Consider the following 13,676-nt stretch of genomic DNA (forward strand, 5'->3'; position numbering starts at 1 on the left):
GAATTTTTGTTTTATAGGGAACGCAATTATTTATTAAACAGATATTTAAAGGGCAGGTCGTCATTACAATATTTTTTTTAACATGTCATATTGTTTTCATTGAAAAATATTTGCAAATATGGAAGGACTCGTCCAATAGATAGTAATCTGACAGATTTTTTTTTACCATAAAGGCAGTGATAATGAACACACACTAATTGTAGGAATGGCCATAGCCACATCTGTGGCAAGCATTAGATTACTTTTGTAATTTTACTTTATTTAAATTCAAGAGTGTGCTTTGCTCAAGAACACTCAAGAAGGGTTAAAGGGGTTTTCAGTGAAAACATGTTATCTCCTATCCACAGGAGAGGTGACAATTGCTGATCGGTGGACATCTGACCGCTGAGATCCGCACCAATCAGCAGAACAGGGATTTTTTATTCCCAACGGGCCCTTTTATCCCCATTACAAAATGGAGCGCCAAGTTAAATGACTAACCACCGCTACATTTATTCTGTGTGGAGCTGCTAGGAAAAGCTGTGCACAACGGTCAGTGGTTCCATAGAAAATAAACGGAGAGGTGGTCCATTCTAAAGTGGATAAAAGTTCCCCATTCTGCCAGTTGGGGTTTATCCTAGAGGTCAGACCAACACCAATCAACAAGTTATCACCAGGCAACCCCTTTAAATCTGAATTCACTGCCACCCAAACCTTTTTGAGGACAAAATATACAGATCTTTAGATTTTACTGTCATTTTACATTATATACGATTTCTGCAAAATCACATTTCATGAATCTCTGTAGTAAATTTTTAGAAAAAGTGTTATCTATTTGAGATTTATGAGGCCTTGTTGTTTAACACTGAACTGAAACCAACTGATCTGTTGATTGAAAAGTCTTTCATTTATAATGTAAAACATTTTCTCTAGTATCAAGTTCGAGTCATGTTTCCACTTCATCATCCACAATGGAAAGATATTCAACAATGACATCCACTCCAACAGTCAAGATCCAAGAAACACCGCATTCTACACATGGAAAAGTTACACAAACATCACAAATTCCTACACGTACTCCTGTGATCAGGCTTTCCACTATAAAGCATCACACTGCTCCAGGAAGAACACAATCTCCAGGTTAGTCATTAAAATTCCGCTTGAACTTTCTAATGGATATACAGTACAGATCAAAAGTTTGGACACACCTTCTCATTTAAAGATTTTTCTGTATTTTCTTGACTATGGAAATTGTACATTCACACTGAAGGCATCAAAACTATGAATTAACACATGTGGAATTATATACTTAACAAAAAAGTGTGAAACAACTGAAAATATGTCTTATATTCTAGGTTCTTCAAAGTAGCCACCTTTTGCTTTGATGACTGCTTTGTACACTCTTGGCATTCTCTTGATGAGCTTCAAGAGGTAATCACCGGAAATGGTCTTCCAACAATCTTGAAGGAGTTCCCAGAGATGCTTAGCACTTGTTGGCCCTTTTGCCTTCACTCTGCGGTCCAGCTCACCCCAAACCATCTCGATTCGGTTCAGGTCTGGTGACTGTGGAGGCCAGGTCATCTGGCGTAGCACCCCATCACTCTCCCTCTTGGTCAAATAGCCTTTACACAGCTTGGAGGTGTGTTTGGGGTCATTGTCCTGTTGAAAAATAAATGATGGTCCAACTAAACGCAAACCGGATGGAATAGCATGCCGCTGCAAGATGCTGTGGTAGCCATGCTGGTTCAGTATGCCTTCAATTTTGAATAAATCCCCAACAGTGTCACCAGCAAAGCACCCCCACACCATCACACCTCCTCCTCCATGCTTCATGGTGGGAACCAGGCATGTAGAGTCCATCCGTTCACCTTTCTGCATCGCACAAAGATACGGTGGTTGGAACCAAAGATCTCAAATTTGGACTCATCAGACCAAAGCACAGATTTCCACTGGTCTAATGTCCATTTCTTGTGTTCTTTAGCTCAAACAAGTCTCTTCTGCTTGTTGCCTGTCCTTAGCAGTGGTTTCCTAGCAGCTATTTTACCATGAAGGCCTGCTGCACAAAGTCTCCTTTTAATAGTTTTTGAAGAGATGTGTCTACTGCTGGAACTCTGTGCGGCATTGACCTGGTCTCTAATCTGAGCTGCTGTTAACCTGCGATTTCTGAGGCTGGTGACTCGGATAAACTTATCCTCAGAAGCAGAGATGACTCTTGGTCTTGCTTTCCTGGGGCGGTCCTCATGTGAGCCAGTTTCTTTGTAGCGATTGATGGTTTTTGCAACTGCACTTGGGGACACTTTCAAAGTTTTCCCAATTTTTCGCACTGACTGACCTTCATTTCTTAAAGTAATGATGGCCACTCGTTTTTCTTTACTTAGCTGCTTTTTTCTTGCCATAATACAAATTTTAACAGCCTATTCAGTAGGACTATCAGCTGTGTATCCACCAGAGTTCTGCAAAACACAACTGATGGTCCCAACCCCATTTATAAGGCAAGAAATCCCACTTATTAAACCTGACAGGGCACACCTGTGAAGTGAAAACCATTTCCGGTGACTACCTCTTGAAGCTCATCAAGAGAATGCCAAGAGTGTGCAAAGCAGTCATCAAAGCAAAAGGTGGCCACTTTGAAGAACCTAGAATATAAGACATATTTTCAGTTGTTTCACACTTTTTTGTTAAGTATATAATTCCACATGTGTTAATTCATAGTTTTGCTACCTTCAGTGTGAATGTACAATTTTCATAGTCATGAAAATACAGGAAAATCTTTAAATGAGAAGATGTATCCAAACTTTTGGTCTGTACTGTATATATTCATACTGTATAAATATGTATAGCACGGTGGCTCAGTGGTTAGTACTGCGGTGCTGGAGTTCTGGGTTCAAATCCCACCAAGAACAACATCTGTGTAATGCACACGCCTGGACTGACTGGCGTGTGCATGTTTAGTGGTTCCACTGTGCCATGAACCGGAGAGTGCCTGGAGGGGTGTAACTAAGTATCTGCTCGATCCGACCAAGGTCGCACGACGGCATACGACGCCAGTGCACCAGGGAGGAACCGAGCAGAGGGACCAGGGTCTACTCCAGGTCAGACTCCGGACACGGCTGTTGACCCACACCGGGGAATACAGGAACAGGCAGGCTAGAGCGCAGGCTGGGTAGGGTCCAGTACAGACTGGGAGACGAGTTCAGAACCGCAGATGCGGTAATCAAACAGAGTAAAGCGAAACCGCAGGTGCGGTAGACAAGGCTGAGCAGAGCGAAACCGCAGACGCGGTAGACAGGGCTGAGCAGAGCGAAACCGCAGACGCGGTGGACAAAGCTGAGCAGAGCAAAACCGCAGACGCGGTAGACAAGGCTGAGCAGAGCAGAACCGCAGACGCAGTAGAAAAGGCTGAGCAAAGCGAAACCGCAGACGCGGTAGACAAGGCTGAGCAGAGCAAAACCGCAGACGCGGTAGACAAGGCTGAGCAGAGCAAAACCGCAGACGCGGTGGACAAGGCTGAGCAGAGCAAAACCGCAGACGCGGTGGACAAGGCTGAGCAGAGCAAAACCGCAGACACGTGGACAAGGCTGAGTAGAGCAAAACCGCAGACGCGGTGGACAAGGCTGAGCAGAGCAAAACCGCAGACGCGGTGTACAAGGCTGAGCAAAGCGAAACCGTAGACGCGGTGGACAGGGCTGAGCAAAGCGAAACTGCAGACGCGGTGGACAAGGCTGAGCAGAGCGAAACCGCAGACGCGGTGGACAAGGCTGAGCAGAGCGAAACCGCAGACGCGGAGGACAGGGCTGAGCAGAGTGAAACCGCAGACTCGGTGGACAAGGCTGAGCAGAGCGAAACCGCAGACGCGGTGGACAGGGCTGAGATAAATCGCCGAAGAGGTAAACAAAGACAAAGCAAAAGGAATAGGGCTCTGTTCATATGGAACAGAAAGAAAGGCAGAACCAGATACACACTAGATACTTGCAAAGAAGTATCGAGAGGACTCCAACTCACAAACGGAAGTACAGCGACAACGAGAAGGAGTTAGGTGCAGGTTCAGACAACGCAGGAAAAGGGAAGGGACGGACATAGAGACGAAACAGGTAAAAGGTAAGGAGACAGTTCAGACAGGAACTGTAACTGCAACAAAATACAGGAACGAGCCAAGGCAAAGCCAAGTGCTGGTTTAGACAAAGCAGGAGAAAGGGAAGATACGGACATAGAGAGAAACAGGAAGCAGGTTAGGAGACAGTTCAGACAGGAACTGTACTGCAACAAATACAGGAGCGAGTCTGGGTATGCGGCCCCCAGAGGGCAAGACGAACACTCTAAGAGCGTGTTCAGACTGGTCTGGAAATACAGCCTCCAGGAAGGCGGACAGACAACAGGCTAGAGTGCACAGACAGGACACAGTTCAGACACGGGAACTGATACCGATAGGTAGGAAACATAGACAGGACCTGGCATGTCAGCGACCAGAAGCCAACTGACAGAACAAGATGCTCAGGCAAGGATTCCAAGGAGGAGCTCGGTTAAATACCAGGTGACAGACAGCAATAGGCTGAGGACGCATCAGGGGAGTGTCAGCAGCAGCTACAAGAAACAGGAAGTTCAGCGGGCGTTGCCCTAAGCAGCAAGAGCAGAGCAAAGCAGACAACATGGAAAGAAGCCAGAGTGGCAGTCTGGACAGGAGATCAAGTGCGCGCTCTTGCACAGTGGGAGATGGACCACTATGCAAGGACGCCGCCAGGTATGTTACAATCTGCAAGGAGTTTGTATGTTCTCCCTGTGTTTGTGTGGGTTTCCTCCAGGTACTCCGGTTTCCTTCTAAACCTCAAAGATATAGTGATAGGGAATTTAGATTCTGAACCCAAATGGGGACAGTCATGAGGTCTATAACACACTGTGAAATTAATGGTGCTATATAAGTGAATAAAATAAATAAAGAAATAAAATAATAATATACAATTAACGCAAGAAGTAAAGCAAATTCTTTGTATAATAAAAAGTTAGATAATTTGCTAATGTATGTTGTATGAGTCTCTCGTGGTCATTACCAAGACCTCTGTTACTGTGTATTATGCTTCGTTTTTTAGTCTTTGCAGATGAAAACCTGCCCTGGTTATGTGATGGGCACACAAGGGTATGATTTTTTTACAGTACAGTTATCAGAACCCTCTTTTGTAGCAAACTGTGTGTGCATTTGTACATTCTCATTAGCTTCCTCTCCATTCTTTAAAGACGATCTTTCACCAGTTTTACCATATTAAATGGTCACATCATGGAATAGTGGCTGCAGAGCTGAATACAACATATTTTTTACTTTCTCATCTCCAGTGCAGACACATTAGCTAGTAAAGTTTAGATTCTTGTCTAAGGCCAATTGGGTGTTATCAGAGATTCTTCTTTGAGGGTGTTTACTTTCTCCCCTGCATTACATTTTGTAATGACACATAACTCTACTGTACTCCCTTACCCCCACAGTAACTGCTCTAAAATGAAAGCTGGAGGTGTTTGCAATTACACTCAACTCTGCTGTACTCTACAACATACGTGTCAAACTGTGGCCCGTGGGCCAAATCTGGCCCGATGGGTGGTTATATTTGGCCCGCGACACCAGAACTGCCACCCCTATGTGCGGCCATTATTCTGTATGGAGCATTATGTGGGGCCCATAAATAAAGATGAACACACCTAATTAAATATAAATATATATATATATATATATATATATATATATATATATATACAGTTAGGTCCATATATATTTGGACAGAGACAACATTTTTCTAATTTTGGTTCTAGACATTACCACAATGAATTTTAAACAAAATAATTCAGATGCAGTTGAAGTTAAGACTTTCAGCTTTCATTTGAGGGTATCCACATTAAAATTGGATGAAGGGTTTAGGAGTTTCAGCTCCTTAACATGTGCCACCCATGTTGTTTGGAAGAGAAGGAAGCAAAATAAGGTAATGAATAAATTATAAAAAATCCAAACTTTTGGAATGCCTGGAAGATAAATTAAAAATAAAAGTTTAGTCTTTAACTGATACATCAATCTACCTGTATTACTTGGGCACCCCAGTTATATGGTGACACATATGATTAAAAATAAGTCTTTAGTAATATAAATATTTTTTCAGAACTACGGTTTACACAAACATTATTACCCAAGGAGACTGTGAAGGCAATAACAGAGCAAACCACTGTTTCAGCAAGTACAGAAGCGACTACAACAGAAAATACTGGTGTTACGGCAAAGGTGAAACAAAGCACTGCGACCCACTTCATAGTTCCTGTGCAAACTACAAACATTATAGGTCAGTTGATAAATTTTAAAGCAATAACTTCAAAAATGCTTTTCAATCTTTTTTCTTGAGGTTATCCAGGACTTTTTTTTATTTTTTACTTTATGGGACTGAGTAGTTATCGGCAGGTACCTGCCTGTGCTACCCTGTGCCGATCTCTGCCAGCTCAGAGCTGCCATCAACCGCTCCTGCCAGTGATTCTTCTGCTTCTTGTGATGTTACAAGGCATAACTGCCGACGGCATGTTGATTGAAAGCAGGCTCCCTGCAGCCCTGGGTTGAGCCGGCTGTAAATCAGCATGATACCCCGTCGACATACAGGTGCATCTCACTAAATTAGAATATCATCAAAAAGTTAATTTATTTCTGTTATAGAGTGATCTATTTCAAGTGTTTATTTCTGTTAATGTTGATGATTATGGCTTACAGCCAATGAAAACACAAGGGTCATTATCTCAGTAAATTAGATTACTTTATAACAGCTTGAAAAATGTTTTTAAAATCTAAAATGTCGGCTACCGAAATGTGTGTTCAGTAAATGCACTCAATACTTGATCAGGGCTCCTTTTGCATCAATTACTGCATCAGTGTGGTGTGGCATGGAGGCGATCAGCCTGTGGCACTGCTGAGGTGTTATGGAAGCCCAGGTTGCTTTGATAGCAGCCTTCAGCTCGCCTGCATTGTTGGGTCTGGTGTCTCATCTTCCTCTTGACAATACCCCATAGATTCTCTATGGGGTTAAGGTCAAGAGAATTTGCTGGCCAATAAAGCACAGTGATACTGTTGTTTGTAAACCATGTATTGGTACTTTTGGCAGTGTGGACAGGTGCAAAGTCCTGCTGGAGAATGACATTTCCATCTCCAAAAAGCTTGTCTGCAGAGGGAAGCATGAAGTGCTCTAAAATTTCCTGGTAGATGGCTGCGCTGACCATGGTCTTGATAAAACACAGTGGACCTATACCAACCTATACCAACAGATGACATGGCTCCCCAAACCATCACTGATTGTGGAAACTTCACACTAGACCTCAAGCAGCCTCTCCACTCTTCCTCCAGACTCTGGGACCTTGATTTCCAAATGAAAATTGGAACTCTTGGACCTTGTGGAGTGTGTCAATGACTGCCTTCTGGACATCTGTCAAGTCAGCAGTCTTCCCCATGATTGTGGAGCCTACTGAAACAGACTAAGGAACCTTTTTAATACTAGAACTACCGGAGGGGTCATTTTGACCTTTTTGCTATTAATTTTGCCTATAATTTCTAAAATTTTAACAAATGAGTTCTGAGTTTTTGTGACTTTTATTTATTCATGGTAGTGTATATTTTAGGACACAAAAATGAATTGTAATTTTTTCAGGGGCCCGGATTTTACAATACATACCTATAAGTACTGAAGGGGTCAATTTGACCCCATACATAAAAGTAGTAGTAGGCAAGTCACCTTATATTACAGAGTACAGAAAATCATAGTGCTTCTCCCTAGTTGTAGAGTGTAATTGTGTCTTTGCATATCAGGGATGATTCAGCATTTTGTTTTGTCTAAACTTGTCTGAACATGTTTGATCCATGTCTCTTCTAGCGATTTCTGTCTGCACTTCAGTAGCAAACATTACAGTTGAAGCTACAACTCTGCATGTTTGTACAGTGTCGTTTTATTACTTCTGCAATCTTACAAGTCCCTTTTTGTGACGTATAATTGAAGCATGAGTAAGCAGAGGGGTCTGACAAGTGAAGAAATTTTGAAATGTCTTCAGAATTTATCTGAAAATGAGTCAGAAGAAGAAAATCAGGAACAAATAGACTCAGAGTCTGATGAAGAATATTTTCCTCATGATATTTCCGAAGAATCAGATTCAAGCAGTAACAGTGATATAATTGACGATACCGAAGATTCTGGAGAGGATGATGGATGTCCTACTACGTCAACAAGATGTACGGCCACACCACAGTTGCGGAGAGGTAGAGGAAGAGGGACCCAACCACAATATTTTGGATACGGAGGGAGAAAGAAAGGTACAGTGGACATTTATCCTGCTGTGGGTCATAAAGAGACTTGTCGCGATGGAACTGTGTGAGAAGTTGTCCCAATTGCTTCTGCATCTACTAGCCGACTGTCCCAACAAAACATTCTACGAGAAACAGCTGGACCCACCCCTTATGCCAAACGGGAGATCATCAATGGGAATGTATCAAGTGCATGGAGGTTGCTAATTGATGAACCTATACTTCGCCACATAAAAAAGTGTACAGAAATGGAGGCTCGTCAGAAACTTGAAGATGATAAATGGACAGTTTCTCTAATCGAGCTTGGTGCATTTACTGCAATATTATATGCGAGGGGCGCATATAATGCAAATGGTCTTTCTGTAAAAACCTTGTGGTCAAGTACTTGGGGTCGTCGCTTCTTTCAAGACACTATGCCGAGAAGTAGGTTCGAAGAATTGATGCGATTTGTACGATTTGACATCAAATCCACCCGATCTGATACATTGAAGAATGACAAGTTTGCTTTATTTTCTGAAGTGTGGAATCGCTTCATTGGAAATTGTATACTGTGTTACAAACCTGGACAAAACCTGACAGTTGATGAACAGCTTTTTCCAACTTTCACCCAATATATAGCCAATAAGCTGCACAAATTTGGAATAAAATTCTGGCTGGTAGCTGACGTAGAATCCAAATACCTCTGCAATGGGTTTCCATATTTGGGAAAAGATGAACAACGACCGGCTGATCGGTCTCTTGCACAATACATTGTTCTCAAACTAATGGATCCATTTTTGAACAAGGGAAGAAATGTTACTACAGATAATTTTTTCACTTCATTGAAACTTGCCAATACACTGAAAGCCAAGAGAACAAGCATTGTGGGAACGATGAACCGTGCAAGAAAAGAGATTCCATCTTTGGCAAAAAACCTACGAACAAATACATATGAGACTACTCTGATGAAGAATGGTGACATCACTCTAACAGTTTACCAAGGTAAACCAAATAAGAATGTCATTTTGTTCAGTAGTCTTCACCCAGATGTAGCAGTTGGAAACGACAAGAAAAAAAAAACGGAAACGGTAACATTTTACAATAAAACAAAGGTTGGAGTGGACATAGTAGACCAGATGGCTCGAAAGTACACCACAAAATCTGGAAGCCGCCGATGGCCTGTTCAGGTGTTTTGTAATGTACTTGATTTAGCAGCTATAAACGCAACAATACTCTATAAAACAGCAACTGGGAGTCAAATTAGCAGATGGGAGTTCATTCTTCAGCTGGCATTAGACCTTCGCAAGAATTATTTGAAATCAAGAAGTGGCCCATCATCCGCAATGTCTGAACCACAAACAAAAAGACAAGAAATCTGCAAGCGTCGAAAATGTGGAGTTGGAAGATGCAACGAAAACAAAACAATTAAAACTTGCGCAAGCTGTAACAAACCAGTTTGTGGAAAATGCACTGGGAAAGTGGAAGAAAGTACTGTTTGTGTTAACTGTTGGACACCGCATGCTATGACCATGTAAAAGGAAAATGCGTTTAAACTGCTGTACTTGATCTTAACACTGTTCCTACTAAGTTAAAATAAATGTTCTTTAATTTGTTGGCAAAAAAAAGTTATTTTTACTCCAGAGTCAGTACTTTTGAATGGGGGTCAAAATGACCCCTAATGGTAGTTATAGGTATTATGAAACATGCGGTAGTTCTAGTGTTAAACGCTTAGGAAGCCTTTGCAAGTGTTTTTTTGTTAATTATTCTAATTTACTGAGATAAGGACTTTTGTGTTTTCATTGGCTGTAAGCCATAATCATCAACATTAACAAAAATAAACACTTGATATAGATCCCTCTGTTTGCAATGACTCTATATAATAGATGAGTTTCACTTTTTGTATTGAAGAACTGAAATAAATTAACTTTTTGATGATATTCTAATTTAGTGAGATGCACCTGTAGCAGAGCAGAAAAGAAAGAACTGCTCTGACAACATGATGTCAAAGAAAGAAGGAGAATAGCAACCAGGGGAAACAAAAAGTTTTGGATAACCCAACTATTGTTGGTTTGTTCAGCATGCACTTATTAATGTAGTTCACATATTTTATGGTATCCCATGGATGAAGATGTCATGAACATAAGGCCCCCTTCACATGTCCGTGTTTCTGATACATGTATCCATTTTTATTGCTCACGCATACCACACGTACCCATTATAACCTATACTGCTATGCAATGTCCGTGTTTTTTGCAAAACACACAGAGACATGTCCGTTTTTTTCTGGCAGCACGGATGACCAGGGCTAATACAAGTCTATGCGTCCATGAAAAACACGTACAGCACTCGGATGGCATCCGTGTGCCATTCATGTGCTGTTCGAGTTTAACACTGCAAAGTATAGGAGCAGCTTTGTAATTTCATTCTTTCTTTATCCATACCGGAAAAACACGGATGGTACACTGATGGCAAACTGATTGAAAACACTGATTACACCGGTACAGATTTTTCCGGTACTGATTCCATACAGACGTGGAGAGGGGGCCTCAGACATGTTTTTAGTTTTTTTGCGTAAAATGCTATTAATGTTCATACATATTGCTCAATTATTGAATGTAATATTGAGTAGTGGTTATTGATTAGGGGTGGTTCTTAATTAGAACTTAGGACATGTCAGTTGCAAATTAATTGGTGTGTTACATGATCTAAAGTTCAATATAAAAAAAACAAAAACCTAAAGTTTTTTAAACCTAAACCCCTTTACCACATTGGGTTTTTCCGTTTTCGTTTTTTGCTCTCCTTCTTCCCAGAGCCATAACTTCTTTATTTTTCGTTAAATATGGCTGTGTGAGGGCTTAATTTTTGCATAACGAGTTGTACTTTTGAACAGCACCATTGGTTTTACCATGACGTGTACTGGAAAGCAGGAAAAAAATTCCAAGTGCGGTGAAATTGCAAAAAAAATGCAATTTCACTATTTTTTTTTTACCATGTTCACTACATGCTAAAACTGACCTGCCATTATGATTCTCCAGGTCATTATGAGTTTGCAGATACCAAACATGTGTAGGTTCTTGTTTATTTAAGTGGTGAAAAAAAACCAACAAAGTTTGTAAAAAAAAAAATGGCGCCATTTTCCAAGACTCTTAGCGTCTCCATTTTTTGTGATCTGGGACTGGGTGAGGGCTTATTTTTTGCGCGTCGAGCTGTTGTTTTTATTGATTCCATTTTGGGATAGATACAATATTTTAATTGCCCTGAGGAAGTCTTAGACGAAACGTGTTTAGGAGTGGAGGGACCAGGGACCGCACTGGCATTTACACCACAGCTACTATATTGAGTTATGGCAAGACCTTTCCAGCATACTATGCACTGTCTTCGTTCTCATAAGCACTGACTTTGTATATTTCATTACGTGGGGACTTTAGATTTGCTTATGTCTGTGTCTTCTAGACAATACCTGCTATTAATATATGCTGTCGAACCTATAATGTAATGGACATTTTCGGAATACTCTATTTATGGTTGTAACGTGAGGTGTCCAACATATCCTGTTGTCCCTCACAGTTGGAGGTGCTTTTTATCCGTTTATGTGTTTTGTATGTATTTGGTTTAATAAAATTTCTGCCATTTTAAGGTTTGCTGTTAATGTTTGGTTTCTGATCAGCAATTAGATCTTTTTTCCTAACATATTGATATCTATATATTCAACTAGAACAGCAATTCTAGATAATGTTTTTTAGGACAATTTATCTCTATTGATTATAATTATTGCAATGTTGCGGCGACCAAATAAACGTTCTTCTGGCATTTTGATTTTTTTTCTCGTTACGCCATTTACTGATAGGATTATTTTTATATATCGATATATCGGGCGATTCTGAACGTGGCGATACCAAACATGTGTATTTTTTTTTTAATGGTTTTACTTTGAATGGGGCAAAAGGGGGGGATTTGAACTTTTATTTTTTTACATTTTTCTAATATTTTTAAAAAACATTAACTTTTTACATGCTTCAATAGTGTCCATGGGAGACTAGAAGCTGCGATCATCTGATCGCTTGTGTTACATATAGCAGGGCTTTAGCTGCTATGAGCGCCGACAACCACAGGGGACTCCTGCAGACCCTGGGTTGTCATGCCAACTAATCGGCGACCAGCGATCATGTGACGGGCGCGCCAATGGGTGGGTCTTATGAAGCGCTTCTGGCGTGGCCATGTTAAATGCCGCTGTCGGAGTTTGACAGCTGCATTTAACATGTTAAGAGCTGCAAGTGGATTCCACCCGCGGCTGTTAGGGGCACATATCAGCTGATCAGATCACTTGTTATGTGGAAAGATGCAGGCTCAGTGCCGGAGCCCGCATCAAAGGGAGGAAGACAACCTTGGACGTACCTATATGTTCAAGGTCGTTAAGGGGTTAAAATGAAAAAATAAACAAAAAAAACATTATACTTACCACACCTAGCTCTTTTGTGACATCGCTCCTTTGATCCCCAGTTGACCTCTGTACACCTGACCTCCAATGATAGAGGGTAATGGCATGCCATTGCAGAGGCCATGTATATGACTCTTCCCCTGGGGCCGTGGGGTACTCGGAAGCCGGGCCGGTCGGTTCTATTGGGGTAGTCACGGTGGCGTGACCCGGTCCGTGGCCCAGGGGGTCAAAAATTAAAGTAAAGAGGGGAATAAAGTTTTGGGGATAAAGTTTTGTGACGCCACCCGTGGTATGCGACTATAGGTGGCCACCGCTGCTGTTCAGTTCCACTGGGGCTGTTGGTGACGCAGCAGAGATGGTTCAGCTCTCCACGGGTAGAGCTAGGCCTCAGGGCAGTTAAATAGGAATTTTTGATGTTGGTGGTGGAGTGCAAGGCAGGTGACGCAGCAATTAAGTCAAGGACACAGCGAGGTGCAGTCCTCAGGTTTTTACTCACAGTTCTTACTTTGCTCCAGGTTACAACTGCTAGCCATGTTATAACAGCCCACCGAGTCCTATGTCCTCCGGGGAAGTGATCCAGCCAACTCTCAGATAACTTGGGTTCACTTGATCGGGACCCCTTTCTTGTGTACCTTCCCGTGTCGTCTCTCTGCTCTGGCTCTCACCCTCCTGCCCTGTGCCTCACACACAGTGTCCCGAGCCAGTGGCTGCAGGCCTTGCCGTGTAACGACCTCTCCGTGCCCTTGGTCCTATATGGCCATCTTTTCAGCGAATGATGTGTGCTTTTGGCTACGGCACTTGAAGATACCGCAGCCTCCGGGTTGCTAGCTGAGTCTTGCAGTAATCCACTAGTGTGGGGCCGGTCCCCTACTGCAGCCTGGTCCCTCCTCCCGACTCCGGTCAGCGTGAATTCGGGCGCTTGGGTGGACTCCGCACTTCCTGTGCCCCTAGGACCCCCTCTATGTCTCTGGAGCCCCT

General features: G+C 42.2%; 1 protein-coding gene across 4 annotated transcripts in view; it reads left to right on the top strand.

Annotated features, from left to right (window-relative positions):
• Window positions 1–13,676, top strand: part of IL15RA (interleukin 15 receptor subunit alpha) — a 124,723-nt gene that overhangs the window by 72,579 nt on the left and 38,468 nt on the right. For all 4 annotated transcript variants that reach the window (XM_073652461.1, XM_073652459.1, XM_073652460.1 and 1 more), the window contains 2 exons: window positions 913–1,119; window positions 6,114–6,290. In XM_073652461.1, the coding sequence (XP_073508562.1) occupies window positions 913–1,119; window positions 6,114–6,290 (384 nt within the window). The remainder of the gene's footprint in view (window positions 1–912; window positions 1,120–6,113; window positions 6,291–13,676) is intronic.

The sequence above is a fragment of the Phyllobates terribilis genome, unplaced genomic scaffold (genome assembly GCF_046119375.1).
Source record: "Phyllobates terribilis strain yellow unplaced genomic scaffold, ASM4611937v1 Scaffold_11__3_contigs__length_659146591, whole genome shotgun sequence".
Classification (NCBI taxonomy): domain Eukaryota; kingdom Metazoa; phylum Chordata; class Amphibia; order Anura; family Dendrobatidae; genus Phyllobates; species Phyllobates terribilis.